Source organism: Typha angustifolia, chromosome 7 (genome assembly GCF_048772165.1).
Source record: "Typha angustifolia cultivar Huaian chromosome 7, ASM4877216v1, whole genome shotgun sequence".
Classification (NCBI taxonomy): domain Eukaryota; kingdom Viridiplantae; phylum Streptophyta; class Magnoliopsida; order Poales; family Typhaceae; genus Typha; species Typha angustifolia.
In genome coordinates, this window is record NC_133245.1 from 13029711 (window position 1) to 13057200 (window position 27490).

General features: G+C 35.2%; 2 protein-coding genes and 1 pseudogene across 2 annotated transcripts; 2 read left to right on the forward strand and 1 right to left on the reverse strand.

Moving 5' to 3' along the window:
• Positions 1 to 44: 44 nt before the first annotated feature.
• On the reverse strand, positions 45 to 2089 carry LOC140762510 (large ribosomal subunit protein eL21z/eL21y). The gene is made up of 2 exons (XM_073100364.1): positions 1771 to 2089; positions 45 to 509 (listed from the first exon to the last, which is right to left on the reverse strand). The coding sequence occupies exons 1-2, from the start codon at positions 2005 to 2007 to the stop codon at positions 252 to 254; spliced, it is 495 nt and encodes a 164-aa protein (XP_072956465.1). The 5' UTR covers positions 2008 to 2089; the 3' UTR covers positions 45 to 251.
• Positions 2090 to 3006: 917 nt separating this feature from the next.
• Positions 3007 to 10184, forward strand: LOC140762571 (uncharacterized; annotated as a pseudogene).
• A 4699-nt stretch (positions 10185 to 14883) lies between these two features.
• On the forward strand, positions 14884 to 15802 carry LOC140762909 (uncharacterized). The gene is made up of 2 exons (XM_073100890.1): positions 14884 to 15307; positions 15495 to 15802. Exons 1-2 carry the CDS (start codon positions 15189 to 15191, stop codon positions 15703 to 15705), a joined length of 330 nt encoding a protein of 109 aa, XP_072956991.1. The 5' UTR covers positions 14884 to 15188; the 3' UTR covers positions 15706 to 15802.
• The last annotated feature ends 11688 nt before the right edge of the window (positions 15803 to 27490 follow it).

Consider the following 27490-nt stretch of genomic DNA (forward strand, 5'->3'; position numbering starts at 1 on the left):
GTGCAAAATAGCAAACTTGTAGCAGTAATGGGATAGTGCTCAAATGATTAAAAGAGAGCTTAAAGATTCCAAATTTGCATATTCCATTAGAAGCAGAGATGAGAACATTTGCATAATCAACTTGAAAAAGCCAACATTAATGAGTTTCAGACAATTAAATCACGAACCAGCAACCCACATACCAAAGTGTCCTATAACTGGGGGGCAAGACTAGGTTTATGGATTGAGAACAAAATTGGACATACAATGCCTTAGTAACCACCCTTGAGATCATTGACCACATCATAAGGAATAGGAGTAACTGTCTCCAATGTTGTCCCTTCAACCATGAAACCAGGTTTAGGACCCTCCGGTTGTCGCTTTGTGCTGATGACCTCACCGCGTGCCTTTGCCTCTGCCTTAAGTTGGTCATTCTTGATTTTCCTCAGACGGAAATCTTCCGTGCACCTGGACGGCAGCACATGCTCCACACGGACATGAATCCTCTTCCTGATAATTCGGTTGCCCACCTGCAGACAGATATTCCTTCAGTTAGAGACCATAATATATTCTATATAACGTTTAAGCTGCTCGGTGAAATATTGGTACTAAGTCCGCATATTTATTCTTCCTTTTCTTATGTCAATACGTTGCATTTGAAAAATGTAAAGAGAAATCAATCTTCTTGTATTACTAAATATTAATTGTATGCATCATAAGATTATAACAATTGTTGTGTCCAGGAGAAAAGAAAACGCAACATGCAAATGGCGAAGCTTCAATTTCGAAATGAGGAACATTAATCATAGTAATTTATGAGCTGCAGAACAGAACTATCCAAGATTCAGTTGCAGGATTTGATGTTAAGAAGAACATTACAATTATGAACTCTAGCAACAATTTCTTCCCATTGAAAATCCACCAACTGTAGAATGATGCTAAGCAACTTGAAAATTTAAAAAATATGAAATATATTCAATCATTTCTAAAATATCACAGTAGTGCAACCCTTTTTTTCTCTTTCATGACTGACTCTCACACAGTTTTTCCAGATAAGTTGGGATATCAGGATCTTTTAGTCGAGCTACGGTGAATTCTCTACTTCATCACCAAGATTGAAAATCAATAAGATCTTATAAGAATTGAATGATTTCACGTTAAAGATGGCACAATAGACCATCAAATACTCCAAACTAAATTCAAAATCAAGACGATTATTATTCCTGCTCTGTTGAATGAATAAACAATGTAGACAGAGGGAAATAAAAAAAATTATCAGATTTCATCAAGTGGACACGGTGGTTTCTGTTTCAAAATAAAGTCAAAGAAAACTATTGCTGTAGGTCGCCAAGAAATTAATGAAGTATTGGGCATGATTCTATATTCAAGCTTTCACAAACATACAACCTACCATTCGCATAAGCAATATCCATAAATTGATACTGCTCACAATATGAGAAACTAGAGAATAAATGAAAGCTAATCACTAATATTGAATGGTCAGAATGCACTCTGATCTATTATTTCAGCATAGACTACGGTGACAGCAAATACTCATATCTGCATACGGATAGAAGCAAATCACTAGCAGTCATCTCATTTCCGAGAAGATAGACAAGTTAATAAGACAAGTTGAACAGAAGATTTGAAGAAAAAACAATGCAGTTTTAAATCAACCCCAAGACTCAAAATCTCTGTTTCTTAAAGATTATATAGCATTAAAACAACTCTAGCTAAACAAAATAGCTGCAATTAGGATTAAGAAACGAAAGAAAGAAAAAAAAAAGATACCTGCTTGTTGATCTCAACGCCAATGGCGCGCTTGGTGACGTTCCAGACGCGGCCGGTGCGGCCGTGGTAGAACTTGTGCGGCATCCCCTTGTGGACGGCGCCGTTAACCTTGACGTCGACATAGTCCCCGATCTTGAACGTCCTCAGGTACGTCGTCAAGGGGATGTAACCCTTCTTCCGGAACGGCCGGGCAAAGAGGTCGCGTGTTCGCGAACGAAGACCGTGGCCCGCCGGCATCTCGCCTTGTCGCTCTCCGCGGCCGCCGACTTCTTCTTGCTGCTAGCGAGGGTGGGTAGAAGGCGCGAGAGGTCTTTCTAGGGTTTTGGCTTTCCAGTATTAATAAGCACGGGTATACCGCTTGGGCTAAGGGCCGACGGCCCATTTGGTTTTCATTGGTTCGGAATTCCGGATATTTTCTTATTTTGCACTCAAGTTATAGAGATCAAAAGATAAAGAGGGGTAAAAGTAAAAAATCACCTATAGGCTATAGTGTTGAGCGAATTGTAATTACAAACCCTTTCTTTTTAATAGATTATAAATCAGTAAGCTAATTATATGCTGAACAAAGGAGCTAGCTTTCCACATATAATGAGTTGAATAACGTAATCAATTCTTTTTGAAACGAGTGCTAATCTTAGCTCTCGACACATGATTTTCTATCCTTCATGGTCTTTTCTTTATGGCCGACGAACCTTCCCCCTCCTCTCTTCTTTTACTTTTTTTTTCTAGTCTTTTTTCCTCTATGTTTAGTCCCTACTTCACGATGTTCTCACTCTCTGTCACAAATAGTCGTATAGCTTAGGTTGTTCAAGTCTAATCCCACCTTCTTAACTTCGGTTCCATACCCTCCATCTGGATCTAGGCACTGTGGTCCATCGCCTCTCTTTTCGTAGTTACTTTAGTGTTGCTACTAGAGAGTCGTCAATGTCTTTACTTTTGTCAAAGTTTTGTTTTATTGGTTGAGATTTTGTAGTTCTATGAAATGTTATATTTGAAGTTGCTCTAGCCTCGAGTACATCCTTTCGCCTTTGCTTATGTTTCTCATGCTTTCTTATCCTACTATTTATGGTGCAGTCATGATTGACCAAGTGAGAGGCTTGCCTCCAAGGTGTTAGTTTTTTCCCCCAATTTCTTTGCTCAAATGCTTGAGATTCCTACTGCTCTTGCTACATTAAGTATCTGTTGGACGATCTATACTATATTAGATTTGTTGTATCAAGTTATGAACCATCGGGGATGCTTGTCGCACTAGTAGGAGAGCCATGTTCGGCATCATCCGGCCAAGAGGCGGAGGCTTGGGGACTCCGGTTGGGCCTCAGGCTGGTGCGGGAAGAAGGTGTCCATCGACTTGAGGTGGAGGTAGACTCCCTCGAACTGACCAGGATACTCCGGAAAGAAACTGGCTGCCCGTGGAGGATCAGGTCCTTGGTTGATGAGTATTGGGCCACCCTTGACCACCTTGAGAGGTTTTGTAAAATCTCCCATATGAGGAGAGAATAAAACATGGTTGCTTATTAGGCAGCAAAGCAGGGTAAGATGTCGTCTAGGCAGGTGGTGCTGAGACCGGGTGTGGAGCTCCCTGTGGAGCTCCGTGGGCTAATGGGTTTTGACCAACCCGTAGTGGGTGTAGTTTGATTAATCTGTAACTGTTTGCAATTCCTTTATATATATATATATATATATATATAAAAGTTATGAACCATCAGTCTACAACACTTTTTATAACTAGGTAAAAGAAAAACAGGGTCATTTTTTTTTATAAAAGGAAACTGACCACGATTACCCTAGACTATAGCAGATATCTAACTCTAATTTCTACCGAGAAAAATCGAACTATAAATCTGCAACCTTTTTGTCTTGAATCGATAGGAGCAGTGGTACGACGTGGCCTACGCAAAGCATGCAAGAATACATTCCAATTCTCCGACCGGTGATCGGCTTTCCTGTATCAAAAACACTCTCCCTCTTTCCCGGTGCTCGTAACCCCCTCGTTAAGATCATCTTCTCTAATCTCCCTCCAGTAATCCTTCATTTTTTATAGCACGAATTCCATGGCGAAGGCGGCCACCGCGCTCTCCCCCTTGCCCGAGAAACGAATTGGTACCTTTCTTCCCCAGCTCCTCTTGCTCTCTGTTCAAAATACATACGCAAAATCGCGCATCAATGCTGTTTATTTTACTTCAATGGGTTTGATTTTTCACTTTGAATCGAATGAGCGGATGATCTTTCACACGGAATTGCTTACATTGTCGTTATGCAGGTGGGATGCGGATTGGTAACACTGGATCACCTGGCTATTGTGGATGCTTTCCCCAATAAGATCTGGAGCAAAAGCTCGCAGGTAGTATAATCGGAAGTAATAAGGTTTGGATATGAGCCGATTTTTTAGATCAATGGGCATGCTATTCAGGTTATGTTACTATGTATTAACCGGAAAGACCGATCTTTTTTAAGAGTGGTCGTTGAAGTGGAATCGGTGGGTAGTAGATGATGATGGTGATGACGATGACGAGAGAGCCTTGAATGGTTTCGAACCTGCTAACCCATGATGGTGAATTTTATCAAAAACACCCTGCAATTTTCTTTTATTACCATTTACAGTATTTATCGTTCAACATCTGCAGTTTTGCTTTAAATGCCTAAAAACATCTCGGATTAATTTTATCATAACAACAGTAAACAGAATAGAGAATATTCCGTTACTTGTAACGATAAGATATATAAATACTTAAAATACCCCTTATTGACTTTAAACTCTAATTCTCAATTTATTTTTACTTTAACATAAAAAGTTTATTCAAGGATATTATTATCATTTTGCATCTATAGTTATCTTAACTCATCTATATAGTAATTGACTGTGAACAAAATTAATAACACGATGTTTTTTATGTATTAAAATTTTTATTTAGTGGTCGAATGATAAATATCTATATCGTAAAGAGAAAAAATGGAAAGGTTGGGTTGTAGATTTCCCAAAAACCATTAACTATGCAAGAAAACACAAATGTTTACATAAAAAAGCCTCCAACCAAGGAAAACCATGGGGCCGCAACAGACTGACTGTGCAAGAAAACATATAGCGACAACTTTAGTGTCATTTTTGGCAGATCAACATTACTCAAGGCTCACTCATCTTGCGAAAACCACATACTAAAGATTGCACTGCCATGTACAATTCACAGTACTACATAGACTTCTCCAAATGTTTCCTTTACAATCTGGTTTTGAAATACTTTCTCAACCAACAGTCAATTCTCCACCACCTCATAAACTGTTTCATTGAGATGGATAGATGCACCTATATATTGCTTCATTGTTTCCATATCTTAGCTTCACATATCTTTTCTCTGGAGCCTCCTTGTTTCCATTTTATCATACTTAGGTTTTTCATATGTCCAACATATTCTGCAACCCTGGAAATTAATATTGATCTAAAATGCAAAGCAAGACCTATGGCGGACAACCTGCAATCCTGGTGCCGCACAAGTAGAAGTGTAAAACTATTAACTGAGGTTATTCAATTTCAATCACTTGAAATGACAGAAAATTGACAGTTAGGAAGTACAACAATGAAGATCTGTTAAACTTAAAATTGACAGGGTTTGCTTTCTCCTGTAATCTGCAATATGAATGAATTTAGCTTTACAATTAACAGCAGCTCAAGCCTATTAGGAACTTTCTTCATGTTGTTTTTACAGGTTGGAGGTGGTGGGAATGCAGGAAATGCATTAACATGTGCTGCTCGTCTGGGTCTAATAGCCAGGCTAATCTTCAAAGTATCTTATATTTGTTTATGCTATTTCCTTTTGAATATATTAACTCTTTTTGATGAAAAGGAATTATAATCTTTCTGTTATTTTTCTGTTGTTAGTTGTACGACTATTCAAGTTGAGCTACTTCTTCTACAAATATATTTATCTAGCAGCTGCTGTTTACTAATTTGTCATTTTTATCTACACATCTGTGTCTTTGATCAGGTTGCTGATGATGGCATGGTACTGTTATCCTTTCAGAGTGTAAAATAGCTGGATTCGATATCTCTAATGTAATGGTACTCTTAATAAGTCAATCTCATAACTGGTTTCTTAGTGTCGCATATATTAACCGAAGAAAAATTTGGCAGTCACACATATTAATAAAATAATATATATGACAATTACATATTTTGACTGAAATGAATATGATAAGCTGCTTTGCATCTGAGTCCACATTCTTTTTCAGGTTTCAAATGGTGGGGCTTCATCATTTACGTATGTGATTGTCGATAGGTAGACGTAAGAATGTAGTTTAATTTACCTAATTTCATATTCATGCAAAAGATATATTATTAGACATCTGCATGTTGAATGAAGTTTAGTTACTGTATCAAAGAATATAGAGAATAACTAATAAAATGTAATAATAGCTTCTGATCAGCAATAAGATTTATGTCTGTTTGCTATTAGTTATAAGCAGCGAAGTTGGTTATTGCTTTAATTTTTTGGTAACTTCTGTAGGAGAACTCGTACATGCATAAATACACCTGGCTTTCCTGCAATAGTACATGATCTTTGCTAGCAATCTTACTACTCTTGTGGAGGGTAAGGCTTTGTATCGTAACATAACATTTCTATTTTCAATCCTTTAGTTTTGGGTGTAAATGTGATTCAATAGTTATTACTATTTCACCTTGTTCATAATTTATTTTATAGTTATCCATTCTCTAGTTTCTACATAGACTTTTAGCAGCTTAATGAAGAAAATTTATGTTGATGCATTTATACAAGTGAATCAATTCTTTTAAATTTTGTTGTTTAGATTTCTTTTCTTTTTATTGGCTGGAGGATTTTGAACAAGCAATGTGCTTTGTGAAGAGCTGTTTCCACCAATCAGTGTTCACTACAAATGTATAAAATGAGATACAAACTTGTGGAATTAATAAAAGTATCAAGCAACTTTAGGCACATTTCAAAACTAGCTCTGATGAAATGATGAGCAATATACAAGGATTGACTTGAAAGCTGCAAGATCTTATTTCAAGTATTCAAAAGAATGGTAAGGTGTTCATATTGACTGCCAAAAGAAAATAGGACACACTGATTCAATTCCCATTTTTGAGGATTTTATTATGACTTGAAGAGATGTTATGAATGTAGGTGGGCATATTTCAAGTACATGCCAAAATTATCACTCAAGTTGGTTTGATTCAAGCAGTGCCTTGCCGTTAGCACAAGGAGTCAATCTCCATATAGGACTGGTCGACTACTTTAGGTTCTAAGATGATAAATATTGACCAAGGATGTATTTCTACTTTGCAGGCTGATCAGATGAATATACCAATTCTAGTTGATGCTGAACCATAAAGGAAGAAATCAAAATTGAATTTTTTACTCAATTTAGCAAGTTATGTAGTTTGTTCTGAAAATTTTCCTCAAGTACACAATGTCACAAACTATACACTGACTTTATGGTACTTCTTTTTGTAGCTTTTGGAAACACCGCAAGGTTTTGACTTGTTTTTATCATGTGTTATGTTTTTTTAAACACTATTGAAGAATTAAACTCCATACTTATAATATGATTTGCTTTCTGAAGTCTTCAATAGATAAGCTTTGAATCTTGCCGGAATGCAGAGTGCAACAGTCACCTTAATACTGGTCATATACTTGGCTGATGGAGATTCTTACTGCTACATGGTGTTGATGCGCAAACAATCTCAAGCCTTTAGATTGGTCTCTTTGCAGACCAATGCAATGGTTTACAATCTTCTTTAAAAATAAGGCTAGTATAACTCTAAAGCTGCTATAAGGCTTTGAAAATAAATTTCAAATGCAACAATTCCAGATCCTCCCAACGATTTGGCTAAATAATATAACCTTTTTCCATCTATATAACCTTTGAAGTATTTTTATTTGCTCCAAGCCTTTTTGTAAACAAGGTGGGGTTAGCTAAAGTTGGACTTAAAATGAATGGGCTCTAAAGAACTGACCAACTTCTAGGAACAGATAGCATCCTGGCATTTACCCTCCTTAAGCTGTTTTACTTTAATCATTTGCTTTGTCTTGAAATTGATCAGACTTTGTCTAGGGCAAACTTTAGATTATGATCATTGTGCATATGGTGGCACAGCATATCCATCTGTTTGGCATCTTACTCAGATGTCTAAGGTCCCTGAGAAATGCTTGCCATACACTAGTTATAGCACAAGTTGTGTCAGAGGAGTGCCTGATGGCACATATTTTCTTATCTTTTTATGGTTTCGTATTTTTTATAAGTTCATTTATGCTTCTGTTTTGGTCACAATGTTATGCTAGAAAAATATGTACTTGGTTCACCTCAGCCATGTGAGTAATTATTAATTATCTATATTATGTGATATGAAGATAAGTGCACATACACATAATATATTTACATATATACATATACATGTAATACTTCAAATCGTGCTCACCTATGCTAGAACAAGGTAACCAATTAACTATAAATACTAAATACACATTACAGCAGTGCTAGCCGCTCTATAGTTGCCATGTCTTGCTGGCAAGGCAGTAGTAGCACTGTTGTACCATCTATGTCTTGTTGGAATAGAAGACATGATCAGGAGATGGACTCCTTGGTTAAAACTACTGAAATCAAAGTATTTCTCTTTGAAACCTCATCTATATACCACATTCAAAAATGGATGGTGTCTTTGAAGATCTCTTGTTCTAAGGAAAAGTATTATTTCAAGAAATTATATTCCAATGTACATGGTCTTGAAAAATGTCTATCATATCATTTTCAAGCATTTAAGCACTTTCTTTTTGTATATACTAACAATTGAAGTTAACATTGGCAGGTGTGGACCACAGTCCCTTCCATTCCATGTGCATTATTGTTCCTCTTGTCAAATTTTTAGTTGTGACCCTTGGAGAGAATGGTTGCATGATGATTGAGAGAAGAATATTAGATGGTGTTTTTGACTTGCTTTCTTTGTGCACATGTCCAAGGATCAAAATGTTATTTGTTCTTTTCTTAAATATGTAACTTTCATGAATGTGCAAATAATTAAAAAAATATCATCATAGGTGAAGGTATTGAGGCAAGTGAAACAGATTTAGAGCTTGTGACCGAGTCATTAAAGCTGAAAGTTGACAAAAATAATGTACTCCCAACATGTGTATCATCAAAGGTCTGTTATAGACAAGCAATAGTTGAATTTTACTATTTTGTTTATCCTTTCATTTTGCCTCTATTCAGACATTCTCTCAGGTAATCACATTCTTACCGGGAATGCAGTAAGACAATGAACTTGATAAAGAGTACTTTCACTTTTCAGATGACTAAAATGTGAAAGGTCTGTAATAGATTTAAAACTTTTTGGCACTTTGTTGGGCAAGGTTTATTAGCAGAGTGTTTCTTTGCCTACTTCCAAGGATATCCTCTGATGCGCTGTGCTGGTTTTATGCAATCATCAATTTCTTAATTTCCATCTTCTTTTTTCTTGTTTACAAATTTACTGAATATATGGTTTTCTTTTCATCTGAATTCATAATAGCATGTACAGATACTTGACTGCTTCTATCTTTGTAGAGTATGAGGCTTTCTGCAACTGGAGTTGGAACACTTGGTGGAAAATTGTTCTTAGGAACAGCAGAGACCATACCTTCTTCAGAACTTTTGTTGATACCACAGGTGCTGGAGATGCATTTATAGGGGCAATACTTTACAGTGTGTGAGACCTGTTAAATACTAAAGACAAGTATCCTTCCCGTTGAACAGAATTAAATCAATAGATTAATGGTTTTATCATTGCAAGAAATGCATACACAAATCCATATATAGATAGATATACCTGTGATACATTGCGAATGATTATGTTCCTTGGCACTAAGTTGATTTGTCCTATGTTAAGTTTCTTAATGGGCTTTCTAAACCAATAATAAACATGGTTCATATTGAAACCCATGCAAAAACAAATTTTTTGTCCAATTGTGATACTGTAGTCTGTTAGTGCTCAAACGAACATTTCCTCAAAAAAACGAAGCTGGATCTTCAGGAGCTTTGGCTGTGAATAGATTAGATTATTAATTTTGGACTTCCTGAAGGATTTTTAGGATGATGCATGATAAAGCCTTTTCTTTCTTCTTATATAACATACTTCTCTAATAATAAATGTTTTGTGATTAGCGTTAGTCCCAAATTCTTCTTGCATATCAGCGGAAATCTCTCTTGGATTCAGACGAAGCAATGAAAGGTCTCCTTCAGGAAATTTAATGCAAAAACTATGTTATGAAAGTTCAATCAACAGGCAATACTACAGCTTGTTATGTCTGATTGTTCCTTTGCTATTGGTGCTCACTGAGTAACAATCTCCTTGGGTCACTGTTTCTTACTTGCTTTCATATAAATGTCTACTTATCAAACTTTGACAGAAACTCACCCTTGTTTTTGTTAATTTTTCATAGCACTATGCGCACACATGCCTCCGGAGAAGATGTTGCCCTTTTTGCATGTCAAGTGGTAAAACTGGCTCTTCTTTATTATTATTCATTATCTGACTAATTATCTCCTAAGCTGATAAAACTATCTTCTGCAGTATCCTATTTATAATTGTAACAATAGGTGTGGAGAGAAGAGAGTATTTTGGTAACTGTATTTTATGAAATGATAAAGAGGGCTTTAACCCTATTTATACAAAGTTATCATATGTCTAAATAAATAAATAAATATAACTAAATAAGTCTTATACCTTCCTCAAACTCAAGGTGGATCATAAATTGAGAGTTTGATAATTAGATACTTAAACACAAAAGAGGAAGAGATTTCGTGAAGAAGTCGGCAATTTGGTCAATGCTAATGCGACGGAGAGAAATGATGCCTGCTCAGTACTTCTGGTAAGTGTAGTGCATATGCTTTGTCATTTCATTAAAAATAGAATTTTCAGCGAGCTTCTTAACATTATCATTGTCGGTACAAAGAGGAGTTGAGAGGGGCAATAGAACACCCATATTACTAAAGAGGCGACGAAGCCAAATACACATAGTATGATACTCTGACTCAGTACTAGAGATAGACACCACTTTTTCTTATTGCCCTAGGAAATTAGGGAGTCTCCTAAAAAAATACAGAACCTAGTAGTAAACTTTTGACTAGACTTGTTACTAGCATAGTCAACATTAGAATAAGTTCGTAAAGCTAAGATGAAAGTCGATTGTATGAAAAGAGAGCGAGTGATGGTGCCATAAAGATATCGAAGAATACGCATAAAAGTAATATAGTGGCAAGTTTGAGAATGCTACATGAACTGAGTGACAAGACCAACTGTATAAGAGTATCATGACAGATAATAGTTAGATAGATGAGTGCCTTAACTAGCTAACGATATTTATTAGAAGAAGTTGATTGTCATTAGGCTAAAGCTTCACATAAAGCTTGCTTGGTGTAGTAGCGGGGCCCAAATGTCAAAGTGCACGAGATTAAAAGGTGTACCGGAGATACTCTCACTTAGAAGAAAATAAAGGTTCCTGCCGACTTACAGTTAGTATAATGAGACAAACAAGAAAAATGACTACTGACTAAGGATACAGTGCTGGAAGCAAAAGAGGATTGTGCCGGAGGGATCGGAACCACATTCGTGGGCCGACAATTTTTCTGGATAGGTCGAACTATTGGAAGCAAATGGAAAAGGAACACCGAGTGGGATCAAAGAAACTAGCGGACTGATCACTAAATAGATACAAATAGGTGCAAATTCCGACATTACCAAAGCCCACTTCGTTCTCTCACTCTGCTCGCAGCGCTCCTTGCTTGCGGAGCGGCATACCGGAAAAAAAAAGAAATAACTGGGAGTTGGCGCCTACATAACAGGCCTGCACCTCGCCTTCCAAACCGAATTTTATCCTTCAACTATTGTTCATCTTTTAACTTTCATTGAATAGTTGGTGAGTGCTTGTTGAAAACAGTACTAAAAGAGAGAGGAGTTCGTGTTGAGGGAGAAGAAACATAGTTGGGGTTGCCGTTGATTACAGCGGTGGCGATGGCTGTTGTAGACAAGATGGCAAAGTGAGAGGGGGAGGCTACTACGACAATTATTGAGCTCGAAGGGGGTGAAGTAAAGAAAAAGAAAAATCCAAAGATTTTGAGTGGTGAGATAGGGAGAGATTGTCAGAGAAGGAGAGATCCAACTTAAGAAATGTCCCTAGTGATCAAAAGGCTGACACATGTAACAATAGAATATCCAAACCTAGAGAAGAGAAAGAGAGAGGATTTTGGTGAATATATTTCATGAAATGATAAAGGGATTTTTCCCCTATTTATACAAAGTCACAATATATATAAATAAATAAATAAAATATAATCAAATAACTCTAATAGCAATGTCCATTTTTCTAGTTGTAGGTTGTAGGGCACTCGGTGCTCGTACTGTCTACTCGACAAACCGATCCAAGATTGGCTCTTGGTTAGATGAAATAAGGCCTCTATTTCGGAACAAGTCATTTTTATTCGAGAATAAACATGTTAAACATCGGATAGATTAGAATAAAAATGTTAAATAAGGCCTCGCCGACTTATTCCAAAACTCAACACCCTTTTAGTAATATATTAAAATATGGTGATGTATTATGGTTTAGATTCATTCAATAATGTAATGAGACTATAATTTTGGCATCTGTTAACTAGAGTTTGAATGGTTTTTAACTTCTACACGTTTCGATCCATTGACAACAAGGTACAGGAAAAATCTTTCATTCTCTTTGCTGAGGCCGATGAATCTTTTGCTAGAATTTTCTTTCAAAATCTCTGGCCATTGATAAGACTTTGTTTAGTTCGTTTGAAGCTGGGGTTGATTCCTTTCAGAAAGTAGAAAGTCGCACCGACCTTACGATGCCGATGTAATGGTTTTCTTTTTTCTTTTCTTTTCCCAAGATGAAATAGAAGGCTTTTAACATGTGAGGGATTTCAAAGACTCCAGTATTGATAGTTGTAGAATGCTGACTGATTAAGATGTTGGGGCAGGGAATATCTTTAGAACATCCATGTCAAGATCATGAGATGGACACATTGTCGACTCTGGAATTGGTTTAGTATATAGAGAGATCATCTGAATTATGGGTAACTATTGAAGTATTCATTCAGGTGCTAAATTATGTACAATTTCTTGTTGCTATGATACTTGACAAAGTAAACATAAACATACTTAGCCCTTAAAACTCTCAAAGAATCTATTGCTCACAAAATGCCATTGGTTTGGGGGCAAGCAAGCAGTGCATGACTACTTTGTTCCAGGATCACAATGTTCCCATAAATTATACTTTCTTGTGTATCTCAATTTTACCAAACCTTCTTCACAATATGGCAAACTGGAACTTGCTGGAGATGTCACAGGACTGAGAAGCTGGATGGATGCATGTGACACTTTTATCACCTTCAAAAAGAGAACTGTATGCCATTTTATAGATTAAGTCATCACCTATAAAATCTACAATTTGCACTTCATTATTAAAATGAATAGTCATGTTAGACTCAGATAGATGCTTTCATTGCTAAGGAGGTGTGCATAAGAATTTCTTATTCTTTTAAGAGGATCTACAAAGAGTCAAAGAAATGAGGTGGCGTTTGGACACCTAGTAACCTTTTTAAATTAGCATACTTATACTCATATTTTATATTCGAATAAGAAAATTTAAATCAGTTTAGACTAGTATGATATTTTGTTATCATTAGGATAGTAGTATAATTATTATACTTGATGTGATATAAATAAATAATTATTTAGGATATATTTTATTAAAGTGATGTTTTAAATATTAAATTAGTAATTGATAAACTAGTATTGAAATTAGTTGTTATTTACTTACTATACCAGTAAATGAGACCTAGATATTTGTTCAGATGAATCATAATTGAGGATTCTCTCTCTCTCTCTCTCTCTATATATATATATATATAAAACTATTATGAAACAGTAACAATTTCTTGTAGCATGGTAGCTAGGCTCCTCTGATCAAACTGTTATTGATTGTTTTCATTTTCCTTTGTCTCTTATGGTTGGACTGGACTTGAATAGAGAACTAGCCAACCTGTTTAGGGTTGGATCGGATCGGATTGAGATTTCTCGTGAGATGAGTTTGTACTCCTGTCTTAGATTCAGACGACACTAACATCATCTCGCTCGTAATCAGATGTACTCATATTTGAAGTAGTAGATCTAATGCGCACATTTTTTTAATTTATAGCAATTTTTTCAATTGGGTTGTTTTTTATGATCTCATTCGGGATATTTTTTTTTAACGGTTTATACTCTATAATTTTATTATTTTTAAATTTAGTCATGTAATTTATTAAATATGTGCAGAAAAGATCTTTAATTAGATTTGAACTAATATGATAAAATTATTTTGTTAAATAAAAATATTTTATTTCTAAAATAATTAAAATATACTTGATTGAGGGTATTTTTGTAATTCTATTAGTATAGTTTACTTTACCTAGATGTTTGGTTAAATTTAACTAACGTATTCATTAAATTATGGAGATCGATTTGTGAATAATAAAAATATTGGGTGTAAACTATAATTTTATTAAAAAGAGAGGGTGTTAATGGTTATTTTTTAACATCCTGTTCAGTCATAATATATGCTTTTTTCCGTTGCAACCACCGCAAAGTGACACGTATCCGCCAAGCACCAAATTCATGTTGCCAGCTGCCGCATTGTGGCACCGTGATGCACGTGGCAAGCAGCTAATGGCGGACAGCAGTGGAACTTGCGTACGACCAAGGAGCATTAGGGCTTACGGCCATCATGGGCCGTCGATTATTCCCGCCCGCTACCATCCAAGTGGGATGGCCCCACGCCTGCCGTCCGATCTCTGCTCCAGTCCGCGCACGTGTCCTATAAGCAGTTGTGCACGTGACCCTGGCGCGAGGGCGATCCCTATCCTTCCGCCTCCCGATAAGATCTCGTCAAACGGTCAAACCATCAGCCGATTGGTCTATCTATGTGCCACGTCATTGATACCTCGGTCAACTCTTTGACCAGATGGGGACAAACCGCGTGATCGCCGCCCATCCCCGGTATCTAGGGGTTCTTTCTTGCGATCATCTCGCGCTGTAGTATGCGTATCTCGCGTTCTGATCTAAAAATAAGCATTAATTTGCTTCTTTTTATCTTTTCGACAGAAGAGAAGTATCTCGAGCAACTCTATCTCAAAAGCTCATGAAATATAAAGAAACCCATCTCACCTTCCCATCTGTGTAATCCATGTAAGGATAGATAAGAGATTCTCTCCTCACTACAGAATCGAACCACCCCCACAATACTGCGTTTCTAAATCTTCTTCTCTCTTCCTACTTAAGTACTCAATCTCTCTCTCCCTCTCTGTCTCTTCCTACTTAAGTACTCACCTCACTCTCTCTCACACACACACACTCTCTCTCTCTCTTCCTACTAGTAATGGCGTCGAGCTCAAACCCAGATGCCATGGAGACTGATGCCCCCACCCTTTCCATCACCATCGAGAGGAGCCCACCTGAGTCACGCTTGTTACAACTTGGCATCAAATCATGGCCCAAGTGAGTCCACTAAGCATAACCCTTTATTACCTCTTTATAGCTCTTTGGTAGATGGACCAAGAATGTGGGTGTTATCTGCAAGGTTTTTTTGTTTCTTCTTCCTCTTTTGTGTGTGTGTGTGTGTGTGTGTGTGTGTGAACTTGCACCATATCTCTCTTGCTTGTGTTAAGCTTGTATCTTTGTGTAGGTGGGGTTGCCCTCCAGGGAAGTTCCCTCTCAAGTTTGATGCACAAGAGACATGTTACCTTCTCCGAGGAAAGGTGAAGGTCTACACGAAAGGGTCTTCCGATTCCGTGGAGTTTGGCGCCGGAGATCTCGTAGTCTTCCCCAAGGGACTCAGTTGCACTTGGGATGTCACTGTGGCTGTAGATAAGCACTACCAATTTGATTCATCTTAGTATTCTTTATCTTCTCTTCTTCTTCTTCTTCCTATCTCTCTTTCTTCAATTCTAAATGTAATATTCCTTAGTTTATAATTCATGGATTGTTAGTTAATATTAGCTTAGGAGTTGTTTACGGTGGTGATTCCAGTCAAAGAACTCATGCCATCAGTCAATGCAGGTCCCATTCAAAGTAATCTTATTTATTCTTATGAATGAGCTTTGAATGCGGCTTTGACCATATCCACCAACTTATGCGTGTGATGGGGCAGTTTTATCTACTGCCCCATCTACTTTTAACATGTAAAGAGTCCAAAATGAATGATGGGTTCTTTTGTTTATGTATTCATATATTTACTCTACAGCTGCCCGCATTTCTAGGGTTAAGCTCATCAATGGCATTGAATGAGGACCCTTGGATAATGGCATGGGGAGAGTTGATCAATGGAATCAGAAGTGGGTTTGGTTATTACCTTGGAGAGAAGTGGGGAAAGTTATAGGGAAAGTTATAAAGGAGAATATGCCAAGGTAATTAATATAGTAACACTAGCTAGGGTTTTCTAGTTCTGGTAAAGAGATTCGAGTTGATGGTCCTTGCTTTAGTGCCTTTTGGCATGGGCACTGCAAGGCATCTTTCAATATCATGGCTTTTATATTTCCTTGGAATGTTGGAAGGAGACCACACTGTTTTGGCCACATATCTTTGATCAATTATGTAGATATATATATATATATATAACCCCTCTATCAACAACAATTTGCTTGATTGACCTTGTGAAAATGATATACTTGGTCTATCTTCATTTCAAGCTTGCAATTATTGTTCACTTTGGATGATGATCTACCAAGTTCTCTTACCATGAGAGCTAATCATTTGTTAACCATTTTTATGATCATATGCACTACATTTTCTTTAGATTAACTACAGGAGTCTAAAAGGACAATAGTATTATAAGATACTTGGGCTTAATTTGCCTGATACAATCAGTTGAGAAGGTTTTTAGGCTCAGGCTATTAGAACAAATAGTTCAAAAATATCTCAAGGAAAGTTGAAATATAACTGTAGCAAAACAAAACAAGGGTGGACCGATGAAGGCGTGATACTCTTATTGTACGTCTTATTGATAGCATTGTTTTCTGAGAGAGGGAATGGGTACTTAATAGTGTCTTGGGATTTGAACCTGGGTACATTTATTCATGAGCCCTTTAAAAATTTGAGTACTATCCCATTGGTATTTGATAGCATAGTGTTAGTGGAGTGGCTAATATTTCTGTGAAAATGACATAAATATGCCCAAAGTTTGTCGTACATAATTATGTATTCATGTCTGTTATCCATGCTGAATTATTGATCATCAGGATCTAAAATATAACTTTGTGTCATTTTTCTTCTATAGGGTTCCACAAGAACATTAAACTAATTCGAGGACTCTTCAACCCTGGAACAGGATCAAAGTATCAATATCAATTTATTTTCTTTTTTTCCTTCGTTACTATTGTTGGTCATTGTAGCACTATTCGTCAATCTGCAAGACTAACGAAGCATAGCAGATCCTTTTGGCTGTTATTGGTTCAATAGACGAAGACCAACGTCTCTATGTAATGTTCAGTTATATCTGACCCCTATAGACTGCAGATTGTTAATTTGACCACTCAAAAAAAAAAAAAAAAAAACCCCGACCTATGAGATCAGATTTACCACACGCTATCAGTAATAAAATATGAAAACTAAAGCAGCTTGAAAAGGCAATCACAGACTTACAAAATTTTACTTGGAAATACTCTGTAAACTAAAGGGAAAATTATTACAGATAATTTCTAGGATTGAATCAATCACTAAATACCTATAGCGGTTATAAGATGGACTTCTAAATTGTTTTCAATGCACATAATTATATCCGTAAGGTTTTACTCGCTCGAACCTATAATATATTGTTTTTTGTGATTAACTTTTCAATTACCCTTGAGGTCAATATTTCCTTCTCAATGATCATTGGAGTTCTCAAAATCTAAAGAAGATAAGATAGAAATTTATTTAGTATCTTCGATCATGAGTAATCCTGAAGCTGAAGCTGTGATAATGATCTTTAATAGCCTCCATAGAAAATAGATGAGATGATCTAGAATTAGATTAAAACCCTCTTATATATCACTGCTGCATAGATCCCAACAGCCATAAAACATTGTCCACAAAATCAGCAGATTAGTGAAAAATTGTAAGTGTGTTCAAACAAACTATTCACCATTCCAACACAGTAATGTTCATCGGTTAGTGTTCTTCTTATAAGTGTGTTCAGACACTACTAAATGTGTTCGAATGCCATTGGATAAAACTACTTTTCCTTGATTTCCATTCCGGGAGTTGTTAGAACTAATCTTCTACAAGCTACGCATCAAAAAAATATCTGCCTTGAATGATTAAAACTATTTTTTGGGTGATTTAGAACCAGTTCTAGAAAATATGTGTTTACTATGCATATGCTTATATAAAGATTCTAGATATTCTTAAATAATTAGATTATTTTAAAACATATTGCCAATTATATTGACACCTTACGATCTCTCCATTTGATTATTTGTAATAAAATAATCTTTACTTAAAATACAATGTCTATCCATATTTATTTCAATTTCGTAAAAGAACATATCACAAATATTATGTGATTCAATAAACTTGTGGAACTCAAAAACATATATACAAAGTGAAAAGAAAGTGCGGTAAACAAATAATTATGCATGTTTTATAAATAAATGCATATATAGCGTCCTACTTATTGTCAAAATAACACTTAGATAGGTACATGCATATCCAACATAATGAACCAAACTAAGGATACTACCCATACTAGGGATACCATAGTGAAATTTCTTTCGAGTAGTTACAGACCTAAAACTGAATCTCCGCAAAATCTTTCATTTTTGTTATAAATTGACAAAAAGTACAAATAAGATAGAGAAAATAACAAATAAGCATGTAATGATCCATACTCCCCCTCAGTATCTTAATCAACGTCTATACATATTTTTTAGACCAATACATTTTAGAAAATGCATAAAGCTTTCCAAATTCCAGGAATGCAATGATATGAGATAATGCTCACCTAACTCATGTGTAGTGTGAAAGCACCTGGAATGTGTTCCTGGATAATGCTAACATTTTCGAGATGCTTTAACACTATACATGCGGTAGCTCTTTTAATTAATGTTTTAACATGGAGAAAGATATTTAGAGAATATCATATGAGATAATGAACCAAACTAAGGATACTACCCATTCTAGAGATACCATAGTGGAATTTCTTTCAAGTAGTTATTGACCAGAAACTGAATCCTCGCAAAATCTTTCATGTTTGTCATAAATTGACAAAAAGTACAAACAAGATAGAGAAAATCACAAGTAAGCATGTAATGATCATCAGTATCGTAATCAATTTTTAAACCAATACATTTAAGAAAATGCACAAAATTTTCCAAATTCCAGGAATGCAATCATATGAGATAATGCTCACCTAACTCATGTGTAGTGTGAAAGCATCTCGAAAGTTTTCTATGGGATAATGCTAACATTTTTGAGATGCTTTCACCCAATACATGTGGTAGCTCTTTTCATTAATATTTTAACATCCAGAAAGATATTTAGAGAATACCATATGAGATCACACTTACATAAAAAAAATTTATATTACAATAAATATACAAAGAATGTAATAAAGAATATTCAAGTGTGATCAAGACACTTACTTAAAAATAATATACTAAATGACACAAGTGACTAACACTTTGACATGAACTCTATAATTATGCAACTTACTAGGGGTGTTAAAATAAATGAGCGGCTTGAGCTTAGCTCGGCTAAAGCTCGAGTTCGACTCAACTCGACTTGAGCTGAGCTAAACAGAGCCGAGCCTGAGCTTTAACTTTATGTTCAATTTAAATTTTGAGTTGAGCTTAAGTCGGAGCTGGCTCGCTCAGGCTCGGGTAAATAGGCTTAATAGAAATTATCTCTTAAAATTCAAACCCTAAACATTCATAAAACCCATCTCCAAACCAAACTCTTTCTCCTCTTAAAGCTGTCAACCCACCTTTTCTCCTCCTCCTCCATCGGTAAGTTGGCGTCGCCCCCTTTTGGTGTTGCCTCCTATCCTCCTCTATTGGTAAGTCGGCGCCGCCTCATCCTCTTCCTCCTCTTCCGTCACTAAGTTGGCATTGCCTCCTCTTCCATCGGCAAGCCGTCACCGTCGCCTCCACCTCCTCATCTTTCTCCTCAAACCGTCGCCTCCTCTGTCGGCAAGCCTCCTCCTCCACCTCATCATGGTTGACTGGTTTAAAGCTTATGCTCGACATTGGCTTGGTTCGATAAGGCTAGTGTATGGCTTGATAACAAGCTTCATTCAAGTTCGAGCTTGGCTTTAGCTCGATCTAGCTCGACTCGAGTTGAGCTAAGCCTGATTCTCAAAATAGGCTTGAAATTTTTTTCGAGCCGAGCCTAAGCTGGAGCCAGCTCGCTCAAGCTCAACTTATTTACACTCCTACAACTTACTACCAAAATAATTATTTTAATTCAAGAAGTTCATCAATTTTAAATTTATTTTTTAATATTTATAAATAAAAACAAAATGAGAAACATTAAGCAACCAATCCAAAATTTTATTTGGTGTATATCTCTGAAACACCACTAAAAATTCATAAAATAAGACAAAACTTGATGAGTAAAGAGAATATACAATGATATATTTTTTAGGGCATAGAAATAGTCAAGCTCTCTCTCTCTCTCTCTCTCTCTCTCTCTCTCTCTCTCTCTCTCTCTCTCTCTCTCTCTCTCCCCTAAAAGCTCACTAAGAGATTACTTAATTACATCACCCTGAAGAGATGCTACAAACCCAAACCTATGGTAAAAAAACTGTGAATCTTTTTCAAAATAGAACTATAACAGTTACAGGATGCACTTATAAACCATTCTCAATACGCACGATTATAACTATAAGGCCATATAATGGAATAAGTGATGTACAGTCATGATCAGTCATCAATCTCAATGACTCTTGGTTGATGCTTTCATCTCGATAACCTTTTTAGCACCTTCCATTAATTGCAAATACTTTAAAATTTATGATGGTGATCCCGGATAGCCTCCAAAGATAATTGATTAGATACAATACGGTTAAATTAATACCTTTGGAACCACTTTTAGGAAATATGTATTTATCTCGAAATTCTCTTCACGAACCTATATAGGACTTTGCGTATATATTCATACAAAAATTCTTGACATTTTAAAATAATTATAATATTTTAAAACATATCGCTAATTACATTAAAACCATACAATCACTTACTTCCTTGTTCCATACAAACAATTTGCAAAAGTTCTTACAGCTCTTTGAACCAATTTGTCTGAGTATTTTACCTAGGATTCCTAACCACACAGAAAATTTGATTAGTCACATAAGCTATTTCCACATTCTTGAATTAAATAAGTATTATGTAAGTTTCAGAATTTCCGACGCATGTTTGTCCATAAATGTGTACAATTTCAATTTTATAGGGATATATAATTTGTATATGTACTCATACAAAAAAGAACTTCTAGAATTCATAAGCACTAAGTAGAGTATGATTAGCGCTAAACTAACCTTTTATCTATTCTTCACAGAAATGTGCCCTCTTACAAATGGAAGGAATATGTTTCCACACCTAATACAACGTCGTTCTAAAAGCAATCGGACACAAGGAATGTGACGGAGGAGGAAAGAAGATAATTTTGGTCCACTCAAAAGATTCAAGATTAAAATCTAATCTACTAATCTATTCAAGAGTCATCGATTAGAACTAAACTTATGAAGATATCCATAAGCGAAAAGGAAATGAATTCTACTCCAAACAGTAAAAGAAGGTATGAATGAGATTTGCTTTTCCAAGAGAATGGGATTCTAATCAAAACTAATCACAACTAAAGATTGTTATGATCCAATGGATTTCTGAAAATGAAAATGCTTTTGCTATTTTTCGAGAGTTTGTTTTCCTTATATCTTTTTAGTGTGAAAACTCTGAATTTGATTTTGTTTATTTCAGTATTCTCTTAACTTAACTTAAGCAATGACTTTATGAGTGATTCAAAAAAAAAAAAAAAATACTAAATAGAAGTACGTCTTTTTTTCGGATTAGGTCTTTGAGTCTTTTGTTATTCGATAAATAGTTCAGTTCAGTTTATTTTCTTAATGAAAATTTGAGATTTTTTTCCCCCAATCTTCCAACTTTTGTGTTCTTCAAAAGTTGATGCACTTTATCTAGTATTCATAAGTATCAACGGATTAAAGAACTTCGCTTTGGTATTCGTGCGTGAATCAACAGACTGACTTTCGATCTCCTTCCTACACTTCCCTGTTATCAGAAATTAATGTCCATTGTGAAGAATTTATAGAGGCTACGAAGAAAGCATAAGAGCTGTCATAGGTAAGACATGCATAGGAATCACCAAGGGCCTGACTTTTAATCGTCTAAATTTGGAGTAGTTCATCCAGTTGCAAGTAGTAGTTTGAGAAAAGAAGGAAAATTAACTGGAAGCACTTGAGAAGTAGAGGGTCAATAGATGGACTTTTCCAGCTACTATACCATGATATCTTGCATTGTTTAGGGGCAGGTTATTCTATATTAAAAGCTTTTGTATTGGAGATTGAAGAGCAATTTCAATGCATAACACATGTTCATATATCATTGTATTCAGCTACCGCATCGATGATGATTTTTAAATGATATAAAAAAAATAAAACATTGTATTTTAGAATCTTTTTTGACCTAAAACGTAAATATTTAGATGATAGCTAGGTCTCACATAAAACAATATAACATAGCCATATATCAATACTTTGGGCCTGGGAACCAAATTTGAAGTGTGACAGAGATAAAATCCCATACATTTGGACTATTTAGTATCGGATCGATAGAGTTCTATAAACAGTCAGATCAGACCAAAAATGAATCAACTTCAAGCTCTATAACCAGTTAGTCACAATAAGTCCTTGCCATGTTTTCTTCCTTGAGAAGTATATTTCATGGCCTTCTCAAAGTAAAGAGCAAGAAAAGACTCCGATGGCGTGTTGTCTATTTGATCCAATGCCTCCGATTTACTAAAACATCAAGCAATATGAAAGGTGATGGATGCTTCCTTCAGCTAAATTGAAAACAAGGCCTAGTGGTTGCATGTTTCAAGATTTTAAAGATTAATTGCAAGTCACATTGCATGCCGCAGCACCAGTTAAACTAGCAGTGAGTAAACATTCATGCATATAAAAAGGTTCCGATAAGGTACTTTACATACGGGCTAATTGGAGTTGAGCTTGATTGAGCTTAACGTAAGCTCAAATCCCTCTCTTTTATTAAACGAGCTCAGATTCTGGGTTTGAGCTGTTCTTATCTCTTTAACAGGCAGGCTCATATTAATTTATCTTTTGAACTCAACAACATACAAAATGCCTAGTCTAAATATGGACCGGATAAATGCCTAACTCATCATAAATATAGAGACACTTAGGTCACACCAAAATTTGGTTAATATAGTAAGTTATCTAGTTTAGACTTCAAGTCGTGTGCATTACTAAACTATTACTTTGAACTAAACACGACTAAGACTTACTCTAAATTGTTGCTGTCAAGCTGCTCCTCTAAGCCAATTACACCGTCAAAATATCAATCGAGCTGAGCCATTAAGCCAAGCCACTAAACTACTAAATAATTTTCTCCACAGTAATTATTAGAGTTAGAACCGATCTCGTATTAAAGGGAATGGTACCTAATATTGTATTTATTTAAAATAAATGCAAAGAAAGCCATAGAGTTTAATGTGAACCGGCTCCCTGCAAGGTTGCCGTAGAATTTTCCTACCTGCAGTTCATGATTCACTAAAATTAACAAAATATACAAATCAGAAGCATTGCAACTGAAGTTACTGAACCCTGATGCACGACTATTCCTGCAGCTGAAGCTGCAGTAAGAAACGGATCAACGTTAGATGTAGATAATGTAAACGACTCTAACCAAGTTCCTTCTACTTGGACTGTTAACTGTTTGGTTCTTTTTCGTGGATGACTGCGGGCACCCCTTTATTCACAAATAAGGAACACCACTTATCCACCAACAAAACGGATAGGTTTGAACAGATACTTTTTAATATATTTTTTTCTGTAATAAAAAGAAAGAATAGTTAGATCCTAGTACCCATAGCCTAAGTAACAAGTATGGTTTAGGTTTGGCATTAGCACCGTTATTTTATTTCGTTTCTCGTACTATTGGTAACTTCACGTATAAAGGTCAACTAAACTCAAGTTTATAGTAAAGATTTATTATATTAGTCACCAAAACGGGCAATTTCTATAAAGGTCGTACAACAAATGATCAGAAGACACATGATCTGTATTCTAAAATCACTAACATGTATGCTATTATATTAAAACTTCTCTTTTCTCAATGCATAATCTCGTATTACCCTTTTGTAATTCTTTCCGCCTCAGTTTATTTTTGAAATAACTTTTTTTAATCAAGAGTAAGAAGTATTTTAAAATGACATCTAAACATTATTATAATTTTATTTTAGAGTACAAATATTATTTATTAAAAATATATTTTATACTACACACTAATTTAATTAATAATGTACTCTTAATATTTATCCCATGAACCTAATTTATATCAAATCAAAGAGTATTATTTTTTCACTTTATATCACATTAAAAAAATTTATTACACTCTTAGTTTTTTTTAAAATACTTTATTTAAAATAAAATAAAAAGTCTATTCTAGGATTGATCTAAAATAAACAAGATATTTACAGTCTTATACAAATAAAAAGGAAACTTCAAGTCTCCTAATTAATTCAACCTGCATGACATCACGAAAGCAATTAGTTATACACTATTTCCATCCCTCCACGGTAACATAACCATCTTCTAATGGAAAATAAAAAAAGAGACCATCTTCTAATGTGGGAAGCCTACGACGTCTTCTTCTTCTTTTTCTCTTTTTTTTTTTTAATTTGTATGTTTTATAACAAAACAGGTCAAAAAAAGCTAGTCAGTTACAGTTGTGTATCACAAACTTCTAGACTTTATTATTATCATCGTTTCGAAGGTCATATATATACCATTTTCAAACTCATATATATCTCCTATTTACTACAACAATTTTGGTTTAAAAAAAACAATAAAAGATATTTTGTTGCTTTCAACAACATGAAGAGTAAACTTTTAATTCTTTTTTTTTCTAAAACAAAATAGTATGGTTAAATCCTAACATTAATATCCCGGGTAACAAGCATGGTGTAGGTTTGGCATTAGCATCGTTAATTCAGTCTGTTTCTTGTACTATTGGTAACCTCTACGTATAAGGTCGACTAAACTCAAGCTTATAGTAAAGATCTATTAGTCACCATTACGGCTATGAACGTAAGGTTCGTAAACAACAAATGATCAGAAGACATGATCTTTGATCACTCTTATCTTCTCTCAACGCAGTAGTCTTCTTTTACTTTTAATGTTTCCTAATTCAACATGCATGACATCACCAAAGCAATTAATTAAACACAAGTTTCCATCTCCACGCTATCGTTTGATATGGGAATTTCTTTTTTGATAACAAAGTAGCTGGAGCCCGGCTGATTAATTGCAGTTGTGTCAGATACTTCTAGACTTTATAGTTCTCAAATATATTTTTTATAATAGACGGCAAGATGCTTCTCCACATATATATATTAATGTTATTATTAGCATTATTATTATTTTGAAGGTCATATCTCCTATCGACCACAAACAACAGTTTAAGTTTAAGAAGAAACCAATAAAAGATACGTCTTGTTGCTTTCAGCTGCCCACAAGTTGGAGATCCATGCATGTTATGAACAGGTGGGCATCATTTGAATGCATTACTTGTCTAGCTTCTGACCTAACTACATTTTGTGTGCTAAGATAATATAATCCTTCAATTTGCATTAAGTTATCTGAGAAGTAAATATATTAATTTCCTATTAGAATATAGTTTTATTTTTTGGGGTTTTTCTTATCATCCTTCTTTTTAGTGTAAATGGAGATGGAAGAGAAGAGGCTAATCTGGCTGTTTTGGAGCTTGCATAGAACTATATATTGTTTTTCTCTTTAACTTGTAAATATACGCAATATTGCATCTTAGACAAGTACTTTTCGGCTTTATTTGCGTGAGCTTTAAGAACTTTGTGTTGAAAGTTACATCAAATCATGTTCGTTGGAATCTTTAAGGGTAGAAGCTAGTTGAGGCTCTATGTTGCAATAGGAACTAGTTAATTCTCTATTTGCAACTAAGACGAAGTCTAGACATAATAAAAGAAACTTGTGTCAGTTCACTTTGCATTTAAATGTTGAATCACAAAACAATGCCTTGTTTCTTCTCTTCAATTGCCATTGCTGTCATTCTCACTAGGATTCCTTAATTGACTTTGCATCTAATAAATTACTAATTTTCCTATTTGAGCCAAACCTTATTAATATTACGTGAGATGACATCACATATTATAAACTAAGTCGTATGAATCTTATTAAAAAAAAAGAAGAAGTTGCGTGTCAAGGGGTACTGCTTCTACCTTCGATTTCGAGATCTCAGATTTATTAAATTGAGAATGTAAAAGAACATCGAGTTCAATGAATATTACAAACAAAAAAGTCGTCCGAATGGTATATAAGAGGTAAATTTTCACCGTTAAATAATGATGGTGATGTTTACTCTGACGAGTAACAAATCTATAATAAATTTTACTAGTTGTTCTATTGATGAATGTAGCAAATTTAAACGTCCTTAAACCTAGATAGCTTCATACTAGACGTTATACAAACGCTGCAAGATGGAGAGTGGACTTTGTGATCGATAAATATATCGACGTTGAGCTCCGTGAAGACAACGTACGTCGAGCCGCTCCACTTTGCAGATTGGTTATCGGAATTAAATACGTAATATTAAAACAAGTGGTTGGTCAAAGTTGAGAGTTTATTCATGAATAAGAGATTAATGACGAATAAAATCTAAAGTACTCTGTACCTCCTCAATGGAAACACAAGTTGCCATTAACGGGGACTTATCTATACCTTCTATTTTCTTTTATCGATAATGACACTTATAGTATCTGACACCAAAGAGTAATTTATTCAATAAGATAAAGTAAACCTGTTTATCCTCAAGTTTAATGGATAAATCCTCTCTTATACTTTTTTTTTCCATATACATATGCTATATTTCTACTCCTACCAATAATCGCTGCTACCATTCTCTGCCATAGAACTACTCTTTATCGAGTCCTTATTTATTTTCCCTAGATGACAGAATAATTAAGTAAAGGCGATAAATAATTGTTGCTAAACATGATTATATTAATACGATCTAGATCCAAGCCCAATACTGACAGAAGTTATATAACTTGGACTAGAATTTATCGATCTTCTAAGTTAGCTTACTGAGTATTATTAATTATCCCAAACATGTGGTGTAACTTTACCTCCGTCTGCCTTAATTTAATCCTCACTTGATAAAGAATCCTGGGAGTTATTTCAATCATATTAGAGGTTGTTATATTTAAATTAAGATTCCATTCCCTTCCACCTATGGGATTGATGAACTGTAAATATATTAAGTAATTAGCTCCCTTGAAGTATTGAATACATATCTCGAGGAAGAACAGTGAACTTGGTTAGATGAAATTTTCCTGTTTAAAAAGTGACAGTGGAAATATAATATGAGTAGGATACGTCATTATACATAAGATAATGAGACAGAAGAAGGTACTTGTCTC